This window comes from Mchenga conophoros, linkage group LG14 (assembly GCF_057382185.1).
Source record: "Mchenga conophoros isolate Kocher_MC1m ecotype Shallow Benthic linkage group LG14, M_conophoros_male_GT1.1, whole genome shotgun sequence".
NCBI classification, from domain to species: Eukaryota; Metazoa; Chordata; class Actinopteri; order Cichliformes; family Cichlidae; genus Mchenga; species Mchenga conophoros.
The window spans coordinates 35,291,922-35,317,346 of NC_140539.1; the positions used below are offsets into that span (position 1 = coordinate 35,291,922).

At 41.1% G+C, this 25,425-nt stretch overlaps 3 protein-coding genes across 3 annotated transcripts; 2 read left to right on the forward strand and 1 right to left on the reverse strand.

Annotated features, from left to right (window-relative positions):
• Positions 1-8,382: 8,382 nt before the first annotated feature.
• polr1g (RNA polymerase I subunit G) lies at positions 8,383-11,445 on the reverse strand. The gene is made up of 3 exons (XM_085244178.1): positions 11,220-11,445; positions 10,819-10,960; positions 8,383-9,664 (listed from the first exon to the last, which is right to left on the reverse strand). Exons 1-3 carry the CDS (start codon positions 11,299-11,301, stop codon positions 8,860-8,862), a joined length of 1,029 nt encoding a protein of 342 aa, XP_085100304.1. The 5' UTR covers positions 11,302-11,445; the 3' UTR covers positions 8,383-8,859.
• An 86-nt stretch (positions 11,446-11,531) lies between these two features.
• On the forward strand, positions 11,532-16,896 carry irf2bp1 (interferon regulatory factor 2 binding protein 1). The gene is made up of 3 exons (XM_085244177.1): positions 11,532-12,827; positions 13,031-13,419; positions 13,657-16,896. The coding sequence occupies exons 1-2, from the start codon at positions 11,809-11,811 to the stop codon at positions 13,377-13,379; spliced, it is 1,368 nt and encodes a 455-aa protein (XP_085100303.1). The 5' UTR covers positions 11,532-11,808; the 3' UTR covers positions 13,380-13,419; positions 13,657-16,896.
• Positions 16,897-19,955: 3,059 nt separating this feature from the next.
• On the forward strand, positions 19,956-24,508 carry foxa3 (forkhead box A3). The gene is made up of 2 exons (XM_085244179.1): positions 19,956-20,359; positions 21,705-24,508. Exons 1-2 carry the CDS (start codon positions 20,297-20,299, stop codon positions 23,040-23,042), a joined length of 1,401 nt encoding a protein of 466 aa, XP_085100305.1. The 5' UTR covers positions 19,956-20,296; the 3' UTR covers positions 23,043-24,508.
• Positions 24,509-25,425: the final 917 nt, after the last annotated feature.

A 25,425-nucleotide genomic window follows, 5' to 3' on the forward strand; every position in this document is an offset into this window, starting at 1 on the left:
AGCAGGTATGTGGAACAATAATGCAGATGTCACAGATGTGCTCATCACGCACATAGCTAAATGGCACCATATAACCAGATGTTCACACATAGTACTACATGTGTTTTTCTTTTGGGTTTTTTTTTTAAAAGTTTTTTTGTTTGTTTGTTTTGGTGGTGAAATGTCAGTCTGTCCTACTCCAGCACAAGTCGAACCTGCCTCACTGCCTGAGCTCTGACCTCTTGACCCCTCAGCTGCTAAGCTGAGCAGGGACAGTGGTGCATTCAAGCAGGTGAACACATTGAGGCAGGGTTGCTAAGATACAGGCTGAATCCCACCATGGACATCGCAACAAGAACATCAAGAACCCCGCCCCTCTTTTAGTTTCTCTTTTTACGTCCCTAACATCTCAAAAAATAATAAAATAAAACATAAAAAAATGCAAAGACTGTTGAAGCTGCACATCTAACTGTCCTCACAGTTATTAAATAATGAGAACCATTGTTTAATCATATCCCACTTAGTAAAAAAGTTTGTTGAAAAGCCATGTCAGCAAAGTTGAGACATGGTGAAAGAGTAAAGGGTGAAAAGTTGTCGTTACGTCTGAATTTTGAAGAAAAGAGAAAGGCCAACTGCTCTTCACCTCTGCAAACACCTCAGATGGCCAGATCATCAAACCACAGATAAATAAAGAAGAGACATAGCAAAGAATCTAAAATTTTAAATAAATAAATGAAATAATGTAAAAGTCTGAAACACTAAGATGGCAGGATAGCTGTCCCAGCTCTGCGCCCAAAGAACCAGTCGACAGCAGAAACATGTGTCCAGCCATGTTGTTGTGCTGATGTGTAGCCAGCGGCAGTGCTGTCTCTCTACTTGTTATCATAGTAAGGATGTAGGTGAGTGTACTTTTTTTTGTTACTGTTGTTTGGTTTTTATTGGCTGCAGAGGTGCTGTTAATACCTCAGAGCCTATAATAATGTTGCAATTACAAAACAGTGAATCTCTGGCCATGCATAGTAGAAGTACAAGCATTTTAGGGGGGCAAAATTTTGGATTTGACTGGTTTTTATGTCCCACTGACCCCATAAAATACTGTTATAGCCATTTATTTAGATAGATGGCTGCCAAGGTGACAGAACTGCTACTAGAAGGCCCTTCTTGCTGTGAGGCGACACTACTTACCACTGTAGGCAGTCAAAGCAGATTATAGCAATGGTTATGATTCAGGGTGTCAAACATAAGGTGCAGGCGCTAGAATTGTCCTGGCAAAGACTCCAATCCGGCCAAGTGGACAGCTTTGGAAAACTGTATTTTTTAACTGTATTTTCACGAGTTTTATAGATTTTCCTGCTATAACCTAACATTACAATGACATTACACCAAAGTAGTTAAGCAGTGGATAAACAATCAAATGACAGAAAAGTTCCTGTTTTTCACTCTCTACTAAAGAAATTTTGGTTAAAAAACAGAAAAAAGTTTCATCAATCAACAAAAATGTTATGTTTTATAAATGTGGGATAGACTGGGCAGCGAGCTACCAGATGTTTTCTGTAATTCTACACATTTATCATGTAGAAAAACTAAGATGTGCTGTTGAAATTGTAGTTCTTTATCTTATATTAAGACATTGTTACACTGAAAGAAAGTGGGGTTTCACTCATTCAGCCCACTTAAGATCAGAGTGGGCTGCACGTGACCCTCCATATAGAATGGTTTGGACATGCCTGGTTCAGACTGTCAAGTTACCGGAGTAAAACAAGCCATCCATTAATACCAATTTATGACTTGCAGTGGAGGTTGTGTGGCTTACTAATCACAACTGCAACAATTTCATAACTAAAAAATGCTGGAAAAAAACAAACAAACATGCATAAATGTTTGCATTTGTGTACTTATTTTACACATGCTAAACATTTACATTTGAACCAGATTTAAACCAATTTTAGCCTTGATGGCTGCGTACCATTTAGATGTGCTTCAGACCTCTAATCAACAGTTAACTACTCAGTCGAAAGCTTCCCCTGAGAGAAGTAACATCACTTCACCTGCAGTTCTGTGTTGTTGTTCTACTCTTTATCTCCGAAGGATGCATCCAGTATAATGATTACAGGCCATAAAGGGTCAGAAATAAAGCCTTTAGTAGTTTCCTTAATGAGTCATGAAGGCATACAAGAGGATAGAAATATAAACCTTGCTCATATGTTAATGCTGCCCAAGATTATTCCCAGAATGCATAACCACAGTTTTATGTTTCACCTCAGAAGCAACAGAGCCCAGGATGTTTATCTTTGTCTCAGATGTGTAGCTGTACATGATAACTATTTGACACAAGTATAAAGAAGCACTTAGATACATTAAATATCAGAGATGGGCAGTAACGTGTTACTTGTAACGCGTTACTGTAATCCGATTACTTTTTTCAAGTAACGAGTAAAGTAAGGGATTACTGTTGCAAAAACGGTAATTAGTTACTTTCCCGTAGGAATGCTGCGTTACTAAAACCGTGATTTTTTTGCGAGAATGTCTCATGACAGTGACATAAGCAAGTGCGCCGTTAGTGGCAACAGCTGTGTGCAGATCAACAATGGATCATATATCGAGTGCGGGAGAGAGTATGAGCGTGCAGCGTTTAAAACGTGGAAGTACTGACCTTACTTTGAGTTTGATTCCATAAAAAGTGACAAAAACATTAGTGTCTGTTGTGCGTGGGAAGAAAACTTCTTTTTACAGCGAAAAAAAACCCTAAACTTCCGAGCAAGCACCGAGTGCGCTATGACGTAATGTGAAATTCACAGAGAAACTCGCGGATTCTTCAACTGACCACGGCACACCTGCACCAGGGTAAACCTCCGCCTACCCCACTCCTGCTTTACAGGTGAAAATAGAGCAACAGGACCGCTAGTCTTTGTTTTTATTTATTTTCTGCTGTGTTTTACTTGCATCTATTTGAAAGACTGAGTGTAAACACAAAAAAACATTTTATTTTATGTGCTGGAATGTGCAGAAAATAGGTTTAAATCTTAAACAAATTTCTTCCAGTCAGAGAATGTTGCATATAATTAAATCTTTGCTTGATGCATAAAGTTAAAAGATTAAAACTAATAAAACAAGTTTTAAAAAGAGAGTTTTCCATTTGATTACATTTTGTATGATGGATTATGCAGAAAAAGTAGAATTGGGCTGAAAGATCTATCGCTTTATCACCTATTCAGGTTGTAAATCGTGTTTTTAAAAAGTCAGAAAAGAACAAAGTATGCATAAACAAGCTTATTAATTCCAGATTTTGTCACAATTATTTACTGTCAGCAGAATGCAACTCTCACAGCTGACAACAAGCCGGCTAAACAACAGCAACAGCTGCTTATAAGCTAACATAATGCTGATTAACAGCTTGATTATATCATCACATTGGATGAGTTTATTCACTAAATAAAGTTTCACTACTGCTGGCTAACAGGATATACTCAACATCAGCATCACTGTTATTGGACAGAAGTCTCATCGCCAAGTTTCGCAGGCTCCTCCAGAGCAAACAGACGTGGACAAACAGTGTGGTAAACAGCGGACTGGCAGCCTAAAACACTGCAGGTGAACTGTGGCCAGAGTTGTTTGTCCTGCAACAGCCACCACAGATAAGATTGCGCACTTGAACTGGTAGAGAGAAGAAAACTGGATTCAGTTGACCGCAATCTGTGATCTACTGACACCTAGTGGTGAGATTTTATACAGTGTGCCTTTAAGATAAGATAAAGTAAGATATTGCTGATCCACATAGTAGGTTCATCTACCTCTAACTTCTATGTGACTGAAAATGTATGCACATGAATACATTTAAAGTGTAAAAACCCCCCAACTTTTTTCATCTATCTGCATGAAAGCTGGGTAAAAACAAACAAACAAACAAAAACAACAACATGTCTTGGTGTGTTTGCTTCCAGTTTACAAAGAGAAGTTTCCCTGTTGGTTTACACACTGCTGGGGCAGGTCTGGTGCAGGGCCACAATGATTGACCTTACATAATCTGGCTGAAATGTCTCCCACCACCTCTCCTGCTACACTCGTCATCTAATTCAGGGCACGTTTTAAAAGGATGACTCAGGTCCAGAGGAACTACACCCGTAGTCAAAATCTCCTTTCTAATCCTTCATTTGTGTGAGCAATTAGCAAATATGTTGTGCTGCTTTTCACTGCTTAAAACTGGCGAAAGCATTCAGACGTGCAGGACACAGAATATAACTGTATTCTTTCAGAGAAGTGAGGTTGTCAAGGAAGCAGAAACCATTACTCGCATCCCAGCAGGTGTATCAATATGAATCTACGAACCCGTTTCTCTGAAAGGAACCCAATTATTTTTTCCTTCCTTGGAAACAAATGTAGTGTAGATGGTATAAATGATGCCCAGTGACAGTTCCTGTGTGCAGCATAACACTCGAGGAAGGCCAGTAATGACTGTAAGAGTGAATATCATGGAGATTTCAACTCTTAGACTTCATCTGCCTGTGTATTTCACATAAAATATCACAGATAGTGAACTCTACATATAATGGAAATTAGGTGAGACTATAACGCTTTGTCTTGACCACACTGGTACGTGCACAGACACACACACAGATTTCTTATGACGCAACCAGGATGAAAGATTCAGAAAAAAACATTATAAAAAGCATAACAAGATACATAAATGGTATTCTACCTTGAAACCAGCTTCCTTGAATCAGCCTGTGTAGTGCTTCACATGCACCATAAAAGCTATTACATAGTTCCTGGGAGATGACTGTTTATAAAAACCTGTTCCTCAGCAGTATTAAAAAGATGCACGTCAGAAAGGGTCAGAGATCACGCCTTTAGCTGTTTCCTTAATGATTCATGAAAGCATACAGGGGGGTAGAAATATAAAGCTTGCTAATGCGTTAATGCTCCCCGATGTCATCACCAACCACTGTTTTATGTTTCAATTCAAAAGCAGCTGAAGCCAGGATATTTTTCTTTGCCTCACATATGTATAACTGAACACTTAAATAACGCATAAACAAAACCTACTAAGTGACCACATATATGCTTGTGCAATCAAGCTGGTAGTTACAATTTAACTACGGGGCTAAATAGGTGGAAGGTTTGGGAAGAATGTGAATAATAACTTGTGGGCTTGTTGCTACTAAATAAGTTGGAGGTTGGCTGAAAAGACTGAGCATAGATACAGAATAGGAGGATTTTTTTATTTGTTTTATTTGTGTGTGTGTGTGTGTGTGTGTGTGTGTGTGTGTGTGTGTGTGTGTGTGTGTGTGTGTGTGTGTGTGTGTGTGTGTGTGTGTGTGTGTGCAAACCTGGCCTCAAATGACAAACTATAGCTGAGGTATTTTATTTTGAAATTCAAGAGAGTGAAATCACATTCTCTGACGAATCAAAATTTCAAATCTTTGGCAACAACCTGTAAAGTCTACAGAGGAGAGAGATCATCAAACTTTTTATCAGCACATGGTGAGTGTGGATTCGTACACATGCACAGCTACATCACTGCTGAATAGTGATGGGATTTCCGGCTCTTTTTAGAGAACCGGCTCTTTTGGTTCGGCTCACTAAAAAGAGCCGGCTCTTTCAGCTCCGAACCGGCTCTTCAGGTTGTTTTGTTGCTTTAATTAATTTATTATTAACAATATTATAAAATTATGCACAAAAGGAATTACTAATGTAAAAAAAAAAGTGGTTTTATTTATATATGTTTATATATAAATATATGCGGTGGCCCCTAGAGACAAAACATGTACAAACTCCAAAAAGCAAATACAAACTCCAAAACACATTTCTAGGATGAACTGAACTTCCAAAACAGAGCTACCTAGATCACCTAAATTACACAATTGAAAGCATGTGTGTATTGTTTGTGTATTTATACACAAGCATTCATATGTAGTCAAATAATTTTAAAAAACAGTTAATTTACCTGTTATTACCACACACCAAATCCGGTCGTTGGTACTTGCTGGCTTGTGTAGCCACTAGGTAACAAAAGCTCAACACTGCGCCCAGCATCCTGGAGCACTTCTGTTGTCTTTTGTATGTGTTTTGAGTTTTTATGTGCTTCTGAGTTTTTACGTGTTTTTATGTGTTTTGGAGTTTGTACGTGCTTCAGAGTTTGTACGTGATTTGAAGTTTGTATGTGCTTTGTCTGTAGGGGCCACCGTAAATATACTTTTATTTATTCACTCCACATAAAATGTTCTAGCTCTAAGAGCCATTTCGTTCGCGACCGACCCATCACTACTGCTGAACACCATAAACAGGTTTTGGTGTAACATGCGTTCCCACCCAGATAATGTTTTCTTCTTGTTTCTTTCAGCAAAATATTACCAAACCAGATTCTGAGCAGATTACAAGACCACATCTCTGTAATAAAAGAGTGGTCTGCCCCCTATTTAAAATATTTTGAGTAATAGGGAAAAAATATGCCAAAATCAGTCGAAAACTATTGAGAATTTGAAATGGTATCTCAAGACAGGATAGGAAAACATTTAGTCTCAAAACTACAGCAAATGATCTCAGTTCCCGTAGTTGACTAGATGTAAGTAGAAGAATTGAGGCAAATTGAAATGCGTAGCTGGAATTAAATAACGGCTAACAAACGTCAGACAAAACACCCGTTTGGTGCAGTATGCTGGCTGCCTTGAACAAACACAGAAATGTTAAAACTGTTAAACTGCAACAGATCATGCGAATATCACAAGTCTAAAATAGCTTTTACCACAAGTCTGAGCACACCTTAAGGCCAAGGTTCCTTTAATAGTCACTTGAAGCAGGGCTCCAAATCAAGTGTGTAAAAATAACAACAGACATCTTACAATCCCGAGGCAAAATTTCTTAAAGACAAGCATTTTGGGAAATATCGACTTGGCTTGGATTTTAGCCGGCTGCTGGACTCAGGGATAGCAATCAACACTTGCCATTGGTTTGTATATATTTGGATTTTCTGAAAGACAGTGCTTTTTCTTTTTTTAATTTATCGCGTCTGGTCTTTACACATTTTTATTTTATACTATAAACAATAGGAGATCGTATATGGAAACAAATGTTTTTTTTCTCTTAGTTTAAAAGGTAAGTGCTCAAGATACAAGAAAGCACGAATGAATTTTGTATATTTTAGCCAACACAGTAAAAATTATTTTTCGTTTCATTGACCTTAAGCTCAGACAGCTGCACACACCCTCTCTCAGCAACACAGCCATATGCACTCAGGCACTCAAGCCTGAAAGGTCTGAGGCGCAGGAGCTCGCACACACATTCGACATACCTGTGAGGATACACAGAAATCTGGCATTATCTGCGACTCTCAGAAAAACATTTTAGCCAGCATCTGACATCTGTGGCTCTCGGCTTTAATGACTGCCTGCTACACCAAAAAAATAAAAATAAAAATAGATGACTTGATGCCAAGTCATGTCAAATACACTCAGTAGAAAGAACGCAAAAAATGTTCCTTGTTGTGTTAAGGCTACATTTTACACCTCTAGCATGGTGTTTAGCATTTCGAGTTTGACAGGCCTTTTGAAAAGGCTAAAAAATGTTAATGCATCATGAGGGTGGATCAATAAGGCTTGCAGCATGTGCAGGGGGTTACTACAGATGGTGAGTGTGATAGCACCAGAGGTGCCTGAGCTCATTAAGAAACAGGACCATACTCCGGTGCAGAGCAGGCAGAGGAGAGGGAGGAGGGGAGGATGCAGAGCATGGACTGAGGTTTTTCACCTGAGTGTCACAGAGCTCTGAAGAGTCGCTGCCATCAGAAAATGTCAAAAATTATGAATCGCCTCTTTGTGCATTCAGACGGCTACAGCAGATCTGTGTTAAATTAGTTAAAAGAAATAGTAGCATGTAGGTTAGAAGCTCAGGGGTTGTTCAAAGGCTGCAGGCAGCCGTTCCACGCAGACAACTAGCTGGACTGTGGCGCCCTCTCCCTGTCGCAACTTCTTATGAGCACGAAAATTTACCTGAATAACCGCAGTTCATGTGTCGAGAAATCACATTTTCTATAACCATATTATTACATGAGAATAAAAAATCTGCCAATTTGAAGAAAAAAAAGAACACAAGGCTTAAACCATTTTATTTCATGTTAGTCTTTGGGCCATCTGAAAAAACTGGAAGATCATTCATAAAAATCATATTTCACAGAACAGATGGTTTGGATTTTTTTGCCTGACATCACGAACATCATTACAAAACTACACCTCTGTAAACTGGGTACAGTCAAACTGTTGCACAATTTCAAATCCACAGTGTGGAGTTCACACACAAATTCAACTTTCATTCCTTGTAGATGAAGTCACTGCTCTGAAAAGGCACAAGAGGAAAATGTTGCTGTTACTTGCGTTTGCCAACAGCAGGACAAAAACAAAACAAAACAAGTTTTTCTCATTTTTAATTTCCTTTAATCGCTTTTGGACTTCATGACATTTGTTTTCATGAAACAAAAAAGGTCTCCAGAACTGGACTCACACTGTTTACAAAAACACTAAAACAAATGCTAAATCTAATGAGATGCTGTGGCATTGCTCAAATCTGTTGTGGTTCCTGACACCATTATCATGTGCACTCTTATCAGTTTTGTAGTCGCTGATGCCTCCAGCTGCACACATTGTGTGTGAATCTGTCTCCATCTGGTCAAACTGAAACGAACATTTGTCTTAAAGATGCTAGAGTGAATCGTCTTTATAATTCACCTCACTACTCATTGTATTCACAACGTGCCCTTTTGTTGAGCAACACCATGCCAACGTCTTGGCAACAACAATAGCGAAGTAATTAAGCAGTAAACTGTCTCTGACGTGCTCACATGGTCAAAAGGAAACAAACAAAACTAAAAAACTCCAAAATGACACCAGACTAGTCACCATCACTTCTGAGTTTCTTTTTCTTCTTCTTCTTCTTTCCTGAGACCTCCACTTCTTCACCAAAGAATGTGTCCATGGGTTCACATTTCACAGGCACCTCTTCCACCTTGACTTTGACACTGGGCTCCAGTCCCTCCTCCACCTCCTCTCGCTCTCTGTCCTTCTTTTTCTTCTTCTTCTTCCTCTTCTCCACAGAATAATCACCCTCCTGGAAGGGAAGCTCCATCATTACTTCTTCCCGAAATTCATCTACAGGTTCCTCTTTCACATTCACCACTTCCTCTAGTCGCTCTTTTTTTATCCGTTTTTCCTTCTTTTTCTTCTTTTTCCTCCCTTCCTCTTCCTCATCTTCTTCTTCTTGACCTGCTTCTTCTATGAATCGCTTGACTACCAGAGGTCGGAGAGTTGTGGAAGAGGGCCCAAAGGCCACTCCATCCAACTCATTCTCTGCCACGCAGGTAAGAGTGGGGGTCTTGCTGCCAAAAGGCTGGAATCGCTGTTTGAGTCCAGGCGGTATGGAGGGGGCTGGAGCAGCGGGGATGACCTGAGGGGCCTGATTGTTGCTGCTGTCTCCGTAGGTCTCGCACACATTAAGCAAGCCTGAAAAAGCAGGACCAACAACCATGCCATTTGACGGCTTCTTGTCACTGGTGAGCAGGCGGAGTTCTGAGGTACTGTGGTTGGATGCCAGGATGCTATAGATCTGCTGCCTGCTCCCAGTCTTGGCTCCAGCTTGAGCAGCAGTAGGAACCTTCAGGGTCTGGAGACCAGAGAGGGGCACCTTGATGCCACTGAAGCTGGATGGAATGAGAAAAGGTAAGTATGCATCACTTAAAAGTTTAAACATACTGTTTCTGCTTACACCCTCATGCTGTTACTTTGTTACTTGATATTTAATGTAATTTTAGTACAAAAGCAACATAATTCTCACAATGGGATGTTGAATTCATTACCAGCAACCAACACCTTTACTCACCTTAGCGATACTTGTCATAATGGGTCAGTTACCATTTGTAGATTTTAAAAAGATACTAACAGATTTTACAGTCATTTCAATGACCTGACGACTGCATGACTAGTTTTTAACAAATGCCACGGAGAGGTTGTTGCTGTTAAATGCAGTTAACTCAAAGTTCCACTGTGGAAACTGTGCAACACGGCAACAAAAATGAGACTAGAGGTGTACTCCTTTTGGAAATTACCTAAGTAGATTTAATCTCAGCATTCACTGACCAAAGTGCTGCACACAGTATCTACAACTACACACACACAGGCAAATTATTACGGTAAAAAAACAAACAAAACAAAAAGTGAACACATATGATACAGAATTAAGAGGCGTTCAACAATAAGCAGACACACTAATCGCTCTTTTTTATGTCAAGTGGTAACTGATTCTACAACCGTAGAGGAGCATCTTTAAAGGTTCTGACACTTTTTGTTTAAGACATGATATTCAGACATATAAGAGAAGTTTGCCAGTGGTTCAGAGAGACCTGGGAGCTGTAAACAAATAAGATTTGTAATCTTAAACTGAATTCCAGAATGAGATGGGGTGAGCAGTGACTCCATCGTTTCAATTTAACCAAAACCTCAGAGGATATCTGGGAGATTTCGCTTCAGTAACCGGAGATATGCGAGGGCTGATGTCTGTGTGAATGTTTACTGATGATATCAGAGAGATCTTCAGCTTTTGGCTTCTTTATGAAAGTATTATTACTGTGGCATTTGCATCTGAAACTTGTTTGTGGTTTAAACTGTTTATATGATTGCGTGGAGAGGAAGGACAAAAAAACAAAAACAAATCAATGCCTGGAAATGAACAAATAAATGAATGAATGAAATGAATGAATGAACCATTGCAAAAAAGAAAAAAGGCTAAAAAATTGTTATTATGTTAGAAAAAAAATGTTTGCTGTGTGGGATAAAGGTAAAGGCAGACTGTACCCACCATTTGGGATCAAAGCTGGCAGGAGCTTTAATGAGCCATAACTCATTCTTGTTCTTCTTGAGGTTTTGTGCGAGAGTGCTGCTGCAAGGCTCATGGCAGAAAGAGACAAAGTCAGGAGGACACTGGTACCTTGTAGTCTTATCTGTGGATTAAAAAACAAAACCATCGAGTCAGAAGCACAGAAACTGGAACACGTTTTAGTGTGGATATTAACTTTCTTCTGTTGCTTTATCTAAACCACATATTTAATGTAAACACAATCGTTACCGCTAGCCTGCTATACCGTTTGCCGTCCTCTGGCTACTTCTAAGCCTTAATGAATCTGCTCTAACGTAAGTAACTACTAGCATATCACCTCCATTATTACACCAACTTCGTGCAACGTCTGCGTGTTAACTTACCGGATTCTGTCGGTTTGGGCGCCGATTCCACACCAGTGGTGTCCGCTTCATCTTCGCTCGATGAGGATATGTCTTTCGGCATTTTTTTATTTTAAAATACGATCAAATTTCTGAAATTAAAAGTTTCTGTCTCCAATCGCATGGCTTGTGTGGGAGGCACACGTGTTGACAAAAACTGAACCGTGACCTTTAAGTATTTCACTTCCGTGCCAGTTCTCACTGTAGTTCCACGACGAGGCCCTCTATTGACTTCGGCGAGTAAGCAAACTCAAATACCCACAATTCACCTCACGTGGTTACGTAACGTTCCAGAGCCAGTCTGGGAAGCCGTTGACAGCGGGGAAGAGTAGGCCGAAGTCGGTAAACACAACAAATATATCAAAATTAGTTGCAAACAACCAAAGTATTTGAGCTAATTTCATATATGTAGAATGCGTAACATTATTTTAAAGCTGTGTGAGGTCCGTTAGGGGACGAAGTCAGTAGCAAAGAGGGCGTGCACCTGTCCACGCTAAGTAGGTTAACGCAGCTAACCTGTGCTAGCACGTTAGGAGGTTCGCTGAACACGCTCAGGTTAGCTCGGCCAGCCATGTCGTCCCCTTCCTCCTCCAGGCGCCAGTGGTGCTACCTGTGCGACCTGCCAAAGATGCCATGGACCGTGGTGTGGGACTTCAGCGAGGTGGTCTGCCGTGGATGCGTGAACTACGAGGGAGCCAACCAGATTGAATTCCTGATCGCAAGCGCCCGCCAGTTGAAGCGAACTCACGGCATGCAGGACGGTAACGTGAGGTCACCTGGTCCCTCTCCCAATAAACACGGCACATCAGCCCGGGGAGAGGTGGCGGCAGACGGAGGCAGGCCGCACGGGGACCGTTTCGAGAGGGGAGGAAGAGGAGAAATTACCGCTTCAACTATTCGTGTACCGCCAAACGGGCTGCATCGTGACGGGCAGCCGCCTCAAGAAGTTAACCGTCAGAGCCCCAGTGGCAGCCGGAGATCCATGATTAGCGCAGCCATCCCTCCTAATCTAGTGACTCAGAGTATTGCAGGTATTCCCGGTATTCCCCCTGGGATACTTGCAGGGATGCCCGCGGGTCTGACGGCCCGGACAGCCCCTATGAGCAGCCCTATGATTTTCCCTGCCCCTGTGCTGGCAGAGATGAGCCGCAGACAGCTGGGAATAAGCATGGGGATCACCCCTTTTATCGCGCCAGAGCTGGAGCGAGAGCTGAGTTCCTCCCAGAACCAGCCCAAGACGCAGACCCACACAGTTGTGGCTGGCAGCAGTACCAGCAAGAGTACAAGCTTGGCTTCTTCATCGTTCTCCATGGCTGGAGGTGTAAGCCAGACTAGTCCTAAACCTGCATCATCTCCAGCCAGGCAGTCACGCCCCCTAACTGCAAGGTCAGGAGGAGAGCCCCTAGGATCCAGCACCTCAGCGGAGGCAGCTACCGCCGCTGCCGCGTTACCCCACAGTGGTGCCTCTGAGCTGGCATCTGCATCTGCTAATAACAGCCATTCGGCTGGAAACAGTCTGTCCTGCACCTTGTGTCATGAGAGACTGGAAGACACCCACTTTGTTCAATGTCCATCAGTGCCAGGCCACAGGTTTGTATGTTTGTCATTTATTTATTGTTATATAAATATCCTATAACATTGTTTGTTTTTAGCTTTTAGCCAGGTTAGGTATTTAAATATGTCTTGCATACAAAAGCACGTATTTGTTAAACTGGTTATAAATATATATCCTGCAGTTGTTAGCGTCCAAAATAATTATGTCCACTGTAATACTCTTCCTCCGCCAAATATAGGTTCTGCTTCCCGTGCACAAGAGGGTATATCCAGAGTAGGCATGGTGATGGGGAAGTGTACTGCCCCAGCGGAGAGCGCTGTCCATTGGATACCTCTCCCAACAGTCCCCCATGGGCCTTCATGCAGGGGGAGATAACCACCATTTTGGGAAATGGTGCTGCCAGTTCAGGATCGAGCGGAGCAGGGTCTGCTTCAGCTCCTGCATCAGCTCCTACATCTGGAGCCAGTACTGGTCCTGGAGCTGCAGCTTCATCAGGGCCTGGAAGTGGAACAGCAGCAGGAGCAGCTGGAGCCGGAGCAGGGAGTGGGAGTGGAGATGTCACTGTCAAGAAAGAGAGAGAGACGTGATGGTGGTTTCAGTGGCAGCATGGACCCAGCACAGCAACAGGCAGGTCTACAGGCATCTGACCTTTGTGAAGAAAATTTATAAAAAGCACTGATGTTTGGTGTTTTTGTTATTGATATAAAGTGGGACACAAAATGGGGTTAAAATACAACAAGAGATGCTCTCCTGTTGTATTCTACAAGTGTTTTAACAGTAATATCCATAATCCCAACCATGGTATGATCGATATGCTTGCAGCTGATATTAACTATATTTTCACGTGTTTGTTTTCTGTCCCAGAATCGTATCCCAGATCAGAACAGACGTCTCCCCCGAACAGCTAAGAGTCCCAGAAGAGAAGCAATGCAACAACCTACAAATCTCAAAACATCCACTAAGCAAGTTAAACTGCTTGTCACATTGCAATGAATTCAAAACTATTAGGCCTAATCAGAGATCTGATGATGGCAGCAAAGACTGCCTGCACACATCACTTGTTTTTTCTCTGAGCAACTGCTGATTTTTGCCACTGTATAGTGAGCTTGTGAAATTAAATTTCCCAATGCATTCTGTGCATTGCGCGCTCACTTGCAGCAATGCTGTAAAACAGTTTAATGCCATTTTAAATTTTCAGTCCAGAAAACAGCAGAGATACTAATGGAATATCACCACCACAACCAGACATACAGCGTATACATATCCCTAATCATGCGATGGTGGAATCACATATTCAGGAAGACTCACAAGCTGGACAGCGGCTACTGCTTAATAGTTGGTAATTAGTTCTGTTACTTGAAACAAGCATCGCTTTCACGTTAGCAGATGGATATAGATTATAGCATTCCTATCTGAACACATACAATGCAGCTTTGTCAGGTGCTTCCTGGATCTTCCCATTAAGCACAAGATATCCTTTAGTGTTGGTGCTTTGGCACTATAGCTGCGCTACATTGGCTGCTGAGGCGTAACAGCAACTTTTAACAGGAGTGCAAAGGCCTAGTGAGGATGTAGAGGTGATGATGGCACATTTTACTGGCTTGACTGCCAAGAGACCCTGATTTGTACCCCATTCATAGCTGTGTGTTTTATTCTTTGTTTTTGTTTTTTTTTACCTCTGTTTATGCTCTCAGATCCACTCACTGGTTAGGTTTAGGCACTAAAGACTACTTGGTTAAGGTTAGTGAACCCTGCTCCTTGACAAATGATGCGTTGCAAGCGATTGATGGCTCATTTATACAATAACCCAGTGTGTCACAGCAAACATGCCAAAGGACGCTTTGAGCATAAATTAGTTACGGTTTAGCTACAATACGTGGTACTGATTGGCACCTTGGAGATAAAGACAAATACTTTAGTCAAAGCAATTGACATCAGTTTAATTTGTGTCAGTGATGATTTGTTAGGAGACCTGATAGATGAGTGATTAGAGTTCTCAAACTCTTAGACAATAGCCGCTTCCCAGTGTTGTCAGCATACACTCAGCTTTGTGCAGGAAAAAGCACAAATATATATACTACATATACACATATATATATATATATTTACATGTATGTCAAAGTATATCTAAACAGCAGCCACAGCTGTTCTTTTTATTGTTGAAAAGTTGAGTTAATTGTCTTGGGAGAAAATGCCATATTATTTACCAATGCTTCATCAAATGAAATATTTTCTGCTTCTACAAGTTAAATTTACAGCTTATAACTGACATGACACTGACAGTGATGATGTAATGTACCTTCAGCAGATTTTTTTTTTTAATTGCTTCATGACTGAGTCTGTGTCCTGATGCACAGATTTTTCTTTCTTTCTTTTTTCTTTTAAATCTCCAGTAAAACATCTAAACAAACCTGCGTTAGATGTGGACAGAATGCCAGTAGAGACATTTCTGTGCGCTTGTGCATTTGTTGTTTTTGTTTTGGGGTTTTTTGTCAGCTTAAATTGAAGCTGACTTTAACTCAGAGAAAGGAGAATATTTTGCTGTGTAGACACAACCAGTTAACCTGTCAGCGCGTCAACCAGCAGCAGAAACTCAGTGTTTGACTGTATTTAAATGTTGCTTTCATACAAGATCCAGCCCAGCCTACATTTTACCCCGAATGTATATAAAAAAAATCTATTGACAGGCCTATGATTATATTTTATACTAGAATGTTAAATGTTATATACTGTAAAGAACTGTAATAGTACACACGTGCAATCCTTAGACATAGTACATGCAAGAGTTTGACATATGGTATTAAAAAAAATTGCGCATCATTTCTTAAACTTTTTTTTTTTAAGTGAGAATCCACTGAAAAGCAGAAATCTTTGTTTCTGATCAAGAGATGTTTAATAAATCTGTGTGGTCTGGTTTCCAGTCATACTATTGAACATTGTATATTATTTCCCATTTGCCATCTTTCAAAATGAATTTCATAAATACATTAAAGTGCGCAGGGATTTCATGTTCCTAAATTGAACAACCAGACATTGTAATGATAATATATCAAAATGAGTTTGTTTTTTGGTGGATTCTCTTTATGTGCAGCGAGTACTTGACAGTACAGAAGCACAGACAAACCAAAGGTAATTTTATGCCCAAAATGATGTTTATAATTGTAAATGTTTTATGGAAGACATATATTTCATTATTTTTCAACCAGCTGGTTCTCTTCATTAGGCCGTTACAGTTAACAGGCCAATGTGTTCTACTGTACTTATAGGATATGTACAATCTACAGTCTGCAGCAGATCCTTACATAGCACTTATATATTTTAAAGGGGACCTATTATGCTAATTTCTAGTTCAGTATTTTTATGTTTTACTTTGCTAGAGTAGCTTTGCATGATTCATAGTTCAAAATAATTCACATTTTTTCTCAGACTGGGCCTTGATGCAGCCCTCCAATTCTTTCTGTCTGAAATGAGCCATTTTATGGCCGTTCTCCCTTTAAGTCATCTTTCTTCTGATTGGCTGCCTATCGCAAACAGAAGAAGTGTCAGAAACTGAGTGTTTAGAGCCTGAATTATAAAGTGACCAGGATTACATGTACATACACTAACCTCGTGTTTTGAAATTTTAGCCATGTTTCTTATATGCATCCACCTCAGTATATATTTGACAGAAATTCAGGAGGGAAAAAAGCATAATAGGTCCGCTTTACAAAAAGATCCCACAGATCAGGCCTGTTGTAGAGAAACATCTTTGAAGAAATGTAATAGTATAATATGCACTGATACGTCATGCAATCCCTTGTTAAGTGCCTTTTAAAAATGTTTACCATCTGTTTTTGTGTCTGGGAACCTCAGGGGAAGTTAGGAGTGCAATGGCTTCTTTTATTGTCTTGTCAATGATTAACCTGAATCTGCTTCCCTTCGATCACCATCTGACCGCTTTTGCTTTTATCTGAAGCCTTCGTAAAGTTGACAGGCCCTTCGTGTTTTATTTGAATCCTCCCACTACGTTGTTTTTCATTTATGTGACTTTTTTTTGTAGATCTGTCAGTTTTATTGCAGCTTCCTGTACAACATAAAACCAGGAATAAATGGGATGGAAACTTGTCCTTCTCTTTGTTGTTTATTTACAAGTTTTACTGAGTATCTTTACCTGTTTATTGAATTATTTCTGGGTAAAACTTCATATAATGGAACTGCTCACCATCCTTCTGTTAGAATCGAAAGACTTAAGTGCTAGCTGTCTGAAATTGCTACAAGTCAAGGAATTTTCATATATTTATTGCTTGTGCAACCATGCATCCTTATTCTAATTATCTGGGCCCAGCACGCTGGAGTAGATCTCTGAGCAGTGATGCCCAGATCTTCTGCTTTCCAACCACTGCTTACAGCTTTTCCAGAGTGGACATTGGGGCATTCCCAAGCCAGCTTAGTTTGGGACTGCCAAAACTGGTTTCACTAGTGTCTAATGTCCATCATATGGTGTGTTTTGCCTTTTATCTGTTGGTATTTATCAGCTCTAATGCTGAAAATGTGTCATTTAACCTGCAAGACTTGCCTATAGACTTGGTTACAGCTAAACTTCACGTCTAATTCACCTTTAAAATCAAAGAGTGAGAATAAAGCACCTCTGTGTTTTAATGTCACAGCAGTTCGAGTCTGTGAAATTTCTTATTATATCTGTGCTCCTTTATAATCCTAACAGAAGAAACTGCACAAAGCATAGCTGCGACTCGGTTTTAAGGGCCACATGATGGCGCTCCTGGTCTTAGCGTGCCTTACGGAGAAGACGCTGTGTGGCAGCATGATCTTTTGTCAGGTCCATTAGGCCTACAGCCTGTGGAGTCGGTAATCCTTTAAAATCGAGAACTGTCGCACTTTGACCTGTTACTGCCTAAAAACCACCTGTTTTCACCAAAGATGCCACAGCTTCAGGTGCCTGCCCTTTGTCAGTAGCTGTAGTAGTAAATAAACTTGTCAGCCTGAATAAAGTTACGCACTCCTGATTAATTTTCACTATTTTGATTGTGATGAAGAAAAGGGCGGGCAGTGGCCCTATAAATGTCCCTCCCCATCGTCCTCCAGTTGCGCGGATCTGCTGTTTTCTCCATTAGTGTCAGCTCGTTACAGCTATTGTTAAACCAGTTATGGAGGTGTTAATGGCCGGTGGAAGATCCATTGGATTGAAAAGCAGCCCGCAGAGTGAGAGAGGTGGCTTTGAAAAGTTCGATTAAAGGTGTTTATTAGACGCAGCAAAAAAAAGTCTTGGAAAAAAAAACATACTGAACCCTTTTACGCAGCAGGTGTGTCGATATATATATTAAGTATCAACTATGATCAGTTAAACAGGTTGTGCTTGCAGGATTGTCTGTTTTTGTAGAATATTTGTTATTCTTAAGTTTAACAGGACAGAGAAGTTGTAAACACCACAAACCTCTCCAGAAAAAAAAACATGCAAACTTGATTAATATTTATGAACTCGAATTTCCATTTGAGACATTTGCGGGGCAGTAGGCAAATGATTAGCAGATGCGCTTTAGTCTGTCCCGTTTTATTGACTCATACTCGGATAACTGAAACCTTGTAGGGGAGAGGTTTGAGGCCTTAGGGTAAAGCAGTTTGGATCGTTTCCGCCCCTGAAGAAAACAGAAGACGTTGAAATTGTAAACGTGAGTAAAAATGGGATAAAATCAAGGCTCCATTATAATAAAGAGTCGTTTCGTCCACTTCTCATTTAAATTCACCAGTACGTCAAATTAAAGTACATTTTAACCCGGAAGCTTTTTTTTTCATGTGACCTCAGAGTTGATTTACAAATATTTTATCCACGGAGAAAAATAAATCATCCAGGCTTGGTTACATCGTTACGACATTCAGGCGACATTCCACGTTTAATGGATGTGACAGCACTTTGCAAGCAGGTGATAATCTGTGAGTCTTTGACAGGTCATATCATGGAAAGCGTCTGATTAACTATAAACTGACCCGAGTCCCTCCCTCTCGTCTCTGTTTTCGTGAGGGCAGCGGGGCCTTTATGTGGACGCCACGGAGAAATTTAATGGCTGTAAACGTCATGTTTCCAAGAAATGTTCACGCCGCTGAATCCTTTACACTCTGCATAATATTGTTGCATCTTAGCACTAACAGGCCAGTTCCTTCCTGTGATTTCCACGGGATCTTATCGCCCAGTTTTAATCCCGTCGACCTCCCGCCTGCGCATCAATTACATCTCCATTGACTTGCCATTAAGCATAAGCATTGACATTCACAGGCCTCCGTCTGCAGCGAGGCCTGATGTGTATTCCACAATACAGGAGTCCTGGCCCATGCATTAGGCCAGGACTAGGCTACATTATTTATTTCTTTGTAGCGACGGGCCTCCTCTGAGAAAAAAGAAGCTCTCCAACAAAGTTCCCAGGGCGAGGAGGTCTCTCACATTCAAACGACCCCAATATGCGTAAAATGCGCACATGAGCCATCGTTACCCAACAGTTGGATAAAGATCTGTCTGTTTATGCACGAGGATAAGCTTCTTAGTCAGCTGTGTTTACTTTTTTACTCCTTATGTTTTACTTGGTTTTCGTGACGAAGATTCAGAAGAAAACAGAGGCTGATGGTGGAAAATTGAGAAATTTGATGTTCTCTAATCTTCTGATAAGTCTCAGGTGATTCGTGCTATTATCAAAATATGTGAAGGTCAAAGTTGTCACGATTAAATATTTTGTTATTCAAGCCAGAATTCTATTTTTCGAATTCTTTTAGAAAAATTGCGTTGCTAGCAAAACTGCAGAAACCAGACGCTGATTGTTAAAAGAACTGAAAAAATAATTTTGGATTTTAATGAAGCGCTTTTATGTAGATTTTTTTATTGCTCCAGTTTCGAAACGTGTTTGATATTTAACTTTTCGTCATGACCAACAAAACGTAACTCTTCTGAAATACTGAGAAACATCCCAAAAATGGGCACAGCTTTTGAACAGTAGTACGCTTGCTCGGCTGGTTTTCGCCAGCACAGCCGCGGGGCCGATATCCAGCACGCCAGGGGGCTACATCTGCCTTTTTTGCCGGGCCCTTCCTGCCCAATTCAAAAGTGAGGGCTGGGCGGGGCCGAGCAGAGCCTTATAAGAGAAGGGCGCCCAGGTTCCTCTACTGTATTTCCAAGTTATATCTCCGTCTGTCGCGCGCTGCGTCCCGAGGGCCCGGTGACCAAAAGAAAAAACGGGCCACGAGAAAGAAGCAGAAGTCTGTTGAGCATTAACAAATTTAAAGCTGCAAAACAATGGATTACTGACAACTAAGAAACGCTGACCTACCTGTTCTCCGGAGCGGAATCGCATCACTTTTTCATTTTTACGCATTTTAGACTCCGTGCGACAAGGAGAACCCTTTCTGCTTGGATTTTCTTCCCGATACGTGCCAACTTTTAGGAGGACTTTATATTTATTTTTGTTATTCTGAAAACTTCGGTCACAGATAAAATATTCTCTTCTGAAGACTTTTGTTTGGGATGTTGAGTTCTGTGAAGATGGAAGAGTGGAATACTTACTACACAGCCAGCGAGGCCAGCGAGGTAATGACAAGCGAAAACGTGAAAATATCAACAGTAACTACAAATAAATCCAGTTTTTTCTTTACTCTTGTTATAAATATTGCCAAAGTTTCCGCCTTTGTTTTGGGGGATTTAAAAAAGGGAGAAAGAGAGACAGACCGTGAGGGAAGACAAAATGTTCGCTTATGGAGCGGGACTCCGAATCAAAAGTAGTTGCTTTGATACATTCGAAAATAATCTTATAAAAGTAGGCGAAAACCTCGAATTAACATGGAAATATTATGACACTGTCTTAAAAATAAAAACATCCACGTATGGCGTTAGTAATGGAAAATCAAATCTCGGGAATCTGGACAAAAAACAAACAAACAAAAAAAAAAAACCCGAAAAAACTAAAATTAAGAAAATAATAATATCGTAATATGTGAGTAACTAATATTTTTAGCAGTTATGGTAAACAAAGATCATAAATAAATCAAGAAATAAAAAGCAAGTCAGGAAGGGGCTCGCTTCTTCTGCAAAATAAATACTTTGATTTTAAATCAACAATGAGACAGTTATAATTTAACGGATTTCGTAATAAATAGTCTGTGAGAATTATATGATGTTTTTAAAGGACATAGTCTCACTGTTAGGCCTTAATCCTTTGTGTCTCTACTCCGCTTAAGTGTTGCAACGATTCAAGTGTAAATGAAACAAGACTTTTTCCTCCCTAATTCAATTAGGAGTTAATTCCAGCAGCAGCAATTCTCACCTCAACCCAGCCTGATTAAATTACCGAGAAGAAAGCGTTTGATAATAATTAACCAAAACTAAGCGGGCTAAGATACTGTTTTTTATCACCCGAAGATTTAGTATTTTCGCATCCATAAAAATTAAATATCAGTAAGACTCGGGATTCAGAGAAGCACAATTCTTGACATTTAGCTCTGAATTATTCAACTTTATTCCACACAAAAAGGACTTGGAAGTAGTATCACTCCTCCACTTTAGGTTAAATACTGAAGAACTTGTTTTTTCCATGGCAGCAGTGGAGGAGGCCGTCTGACCGAGAGGCACCATGACGCGCTTTTTACGCATTTTCAGGTTAACATCGCTGTGTGAAATCCATGTCCCCTCTCAGCACACTGAGAGCTTCATTGTGCATTGATAAGAAGTGACTTTTAACACTGGGAGTCTGGGAGTGTTTCCTTTCACATTTCACGTTTTGCCCGAGAAATTTAGATCAGTTATTTCCAACAGAAGTGTTAAAAATCGAGATCAAAATTAGATAGTTACAGAATTTATATAATTATTTGTCTTATTTAATTTCTTTTCTGTGTTCACATTGCAACTAACTAGATTTTGTCCCTCCTGTTTACTCCAGATGTACTCATCTCCTACAACCATGAACTCTGGTCTGGGCTCCATGAGCTCTATGAGCACCATCAATAACTACATCAACTTGAACCCAGCCACTGTCTCGCCTGCTGGTATGAACATGTCATATCACCCGCCCACCACCAGCATCAGCAGTTCACCACTGGCCTCAATGGGCTCCGTTCCCGGCCACATGTCCCTCTCCCCAGTGGCCCCGTCCCTCACCTCAGGCTCACTAACTCAGCTGGGCCCTGCTGCTCCAGGCTCCCTGAGTTCTTTGTCCCACTACCAGGACATTAGCCCATCCATGAGTCAGCTGGGATACACCTCTCCTGCAACTCTGAACCGAGCAGGGGCAAAGGAGATTAACCCAAAGCCCTTCCGACGGCCAATGACCCATGCCAAGCCACCATACTCCTACATCTCCCTCATCACCATGGCCATCCAGCAGAGTGGCAGCAAGATGTTAACCCTGAATGAGATTTACCAATGGATCATGAACTTGTTCCCCTACTACCGTGAGAACCAGCAGCGCTGGCAGAACTCCATCCGCCATTCCCTCTCCTTCAACGACTGCTTTGTGAAGGTGGCTCGCTCACCCGACAAGCCGGGCAAAGGCTCTTATTGGACTCTCCACCCACAGTCCGGCAACATGTTTGAGAACGGCTGCTACCTGAGGCGCCAGAAACGCTTCAAGATTGAGGACAAGTCAGCAAAAAAGGCAGCCAAGAACCAGGACATGGGCTCAGGAAAAGTAGTTCACAGTGTCGATCTCTTGGTGGAGGATCGCAGCCCTGGAGGTGGATCAGAGGGAGCAGACTCCACCCACTCGGATAACTCCCACCCGGGATCTTCAGATGACCAGCCTCATTCCCGAAACTCGATGGTTTCATTGGAATGTCCACCATTGTCCTCCTCACACCTCCACAACCCACCTGTCTCCCTGCCACCCTCCTCCACCCCCTCATCTTCCATCTCTCCATCCTCCATGCCCCTCACTGGCACCTCTTCCTCCAACCCACTCCTCCACTCCCAGACTCTACCTAGTAGCTCCCACCTCCTGCCGAGTGTCATGCAGCAACACATGGACATACAGAGCGACCCCCTCAAGTCTTTAGACCCCCACTACAACTTCAACCATCCATTCTCCATCACCAACCTCATGTCCAACGAGCAAAAGATGGACCTCAAATCCTACCAGGACCAGCTGATGACCTACAACACCTACACTGGGACCTCTCCTGTAGCAGCGAAGCAGATCTACGACAGCCCGGGGCCGACCACAATGGACTCGGGCGCTTACTACCAAACTCTGTACAGCCGCTCAGTACTCAATGCCTCCTAATATGGACTTTTAGCGACTCCCACACACACACACAAACCTGCTCATGGAGGAAAGCCAAGATGGAGACTTCTGTGTCTCCCTGCATCTGTTAAAATGGACTCCAATGCTTTTGCCATCTTCCTCTTTCATTCTCTCTGCGTCTCTGGACTTCAAAACTCACATCCAAAATAAAATGGCTGCCATGTTTAGAGGGACAAAAGAACACACCTTTTCTTTTTACCATCTCTGTCAAACAAGGAGACAAACTGGTTACACGGAGGACAGAAAAGTGAAGCTGGACAATAGGAGGTCTTAAATGATAGTGAAGTCATTTAATTTGTCTGTGTGTAAGTTAAAGTCCAATCCTGAGAATTGTGTGTGGCAAAAATAGCCTTGTATAAAATGTAAATAGAGGTAATGAGGAGGGGAAAGGATATTTGCATTTATTTATGAAGGGAGAAATTTTAATATAACTTGTATTGTGCTCTGTCGACCAGTTACAACCGCAATGTGAGGTTTCGTTTTTTATCCAGAGGAAAGTTTCAGGTTACTGCTTCAGGCAGGTGTTACTGCAACTGGAGACATTTAAATTCATTTCTTTGTGAGTGTGTTACAACATTGGTCATTTTTTTGTTTTCACGCCCTGATCTGTCGTGTTTTTGTCAGATCGGGCATCTGTCAATTTAAACGTGTAGCTCATGAACTCTGTGCTTTCAAAAAAACGCGTCGTCTTTTTGGTTAATATGAAGAAAAAAAACATTGTGTTCCTGCTGAGGTTTAGAGTAAAACAAAGTAACAAAAAAAAAGAGAAAAATCTGTAGTGAGAAGGAAAGATGCAAAGCAACTGTGGTAAAAAAAAAAAATATGTGATGTGTTTCAGATGACCAGAAAATAGTTCCTTTTATTACTGCGTGAAGCATTTTAACTGCATGCCTTTCCAGAGACTGTAACATTTCGAATAACAGTTAACTGGTGAGGTGCATGGAGGAGTTCTGTCAGTTACTAACAGTGGTGGGAGGAGAGATGCACTACTGGAGGATTTACATACAGTACTTTGCACTATAGAGCTCTCAATGGCCAGGTGGGCTGATAGTGTGTGTGTGTGTTACAACAATACGTAGGAATGTCCTCCTTAAACTGTCAACGGATCAGCAAAGTAGTAACCGTGTAAAAGTGGGTCAAAAGACCGCCCCCATGTCTGAAAAGTGCCTTTTCTTCAAATGACTGCTGATGTGAAGAGATCAATGTATGGATGATCTTTTGAAGGATGATAAGCAGCAGAGGATGCAGAAGTTTCAGGTCACGCGATGTCCTCTGTGGAACATGTTTTAGTTTCAATGCCAACTGTCCTTTATTTAAAATATGTTGCTTTTCCAACTTTGAAAGTGTGCTGATATAATATATTGTTTGTGTTTCCTTTTCTTTCGGTTTAAGTGTGATCACACTGATTCATGTTTCTTTTTTCTTATTAAAGAGGGGACAAATGGTGTCTTTGCTTTTCTTCTTTCCATCATTTTTAATAAAGGAAGAGTTTGTTGGTCAGCACATCCTGGATCAAACATAAACAAAACAGCAAATCCTTAGCGTGGATTTGCTGTTTTGGATTAGAAGAAAACACATCAGCTCTTTAAGGATTTCACACAGATAAAGCATTCAAGAATAGCCTTTTATTACAGATTTTATTATTTCAATAAGTGAGACAGAATAAAAGTTGAGTCTTTTTAAAGATCATTTTTGCAAATGCACAAACATTTCTAAAAGTTAGCCACTGAAACAAATGTTACAGCAAACAAATCAATTATAAAATTATATTTTTCTACATCCTGCACTATTGTTGGCAGCACATCTCTTACTTGTCCTGGCCAATCAGTCACAGCTCTTTGGTAGGGTAGTGCTGCAGGAATAGCACTGCCTTGTTGAAACAGCTCCTGACCAAATGACTGCGGTGTGCGACATGTAGGACATGTAGGACTGGTAGACTAAACATGGCTGGATCACACTGAGATCCTCAAAGCCGACCTCTGCGCAGACCCTCTGCCTGGGCGGCATCGCACACACACAGAGTGAGGCCCTGACCACTCCAAAAACTACTGACCTGCCTCTGACCCTGCACTAGAAAAACCGTCAGCAAGTCAACGAAACAAAAACAGGGGAAAGTAGGAGCAGGACATTTATCTTTTTTGCCTTTAAGGACCAGTTCCAGAGAGCTCCACCTAAACAGTAAACACACAACTTTCTGCATGTTTAAGGAGATTTTTCAAGCAAGGGAGCAACAAAATATATAGACTAAGCATGGACACTGGCTGAATCTCTTGCAAAATATGGAGAGGATGAGATAGTATAATCATACATATGAAAATGTTGACTTCAGAGAAAATTCTGTTCAACACTAACGGTTCTTGCT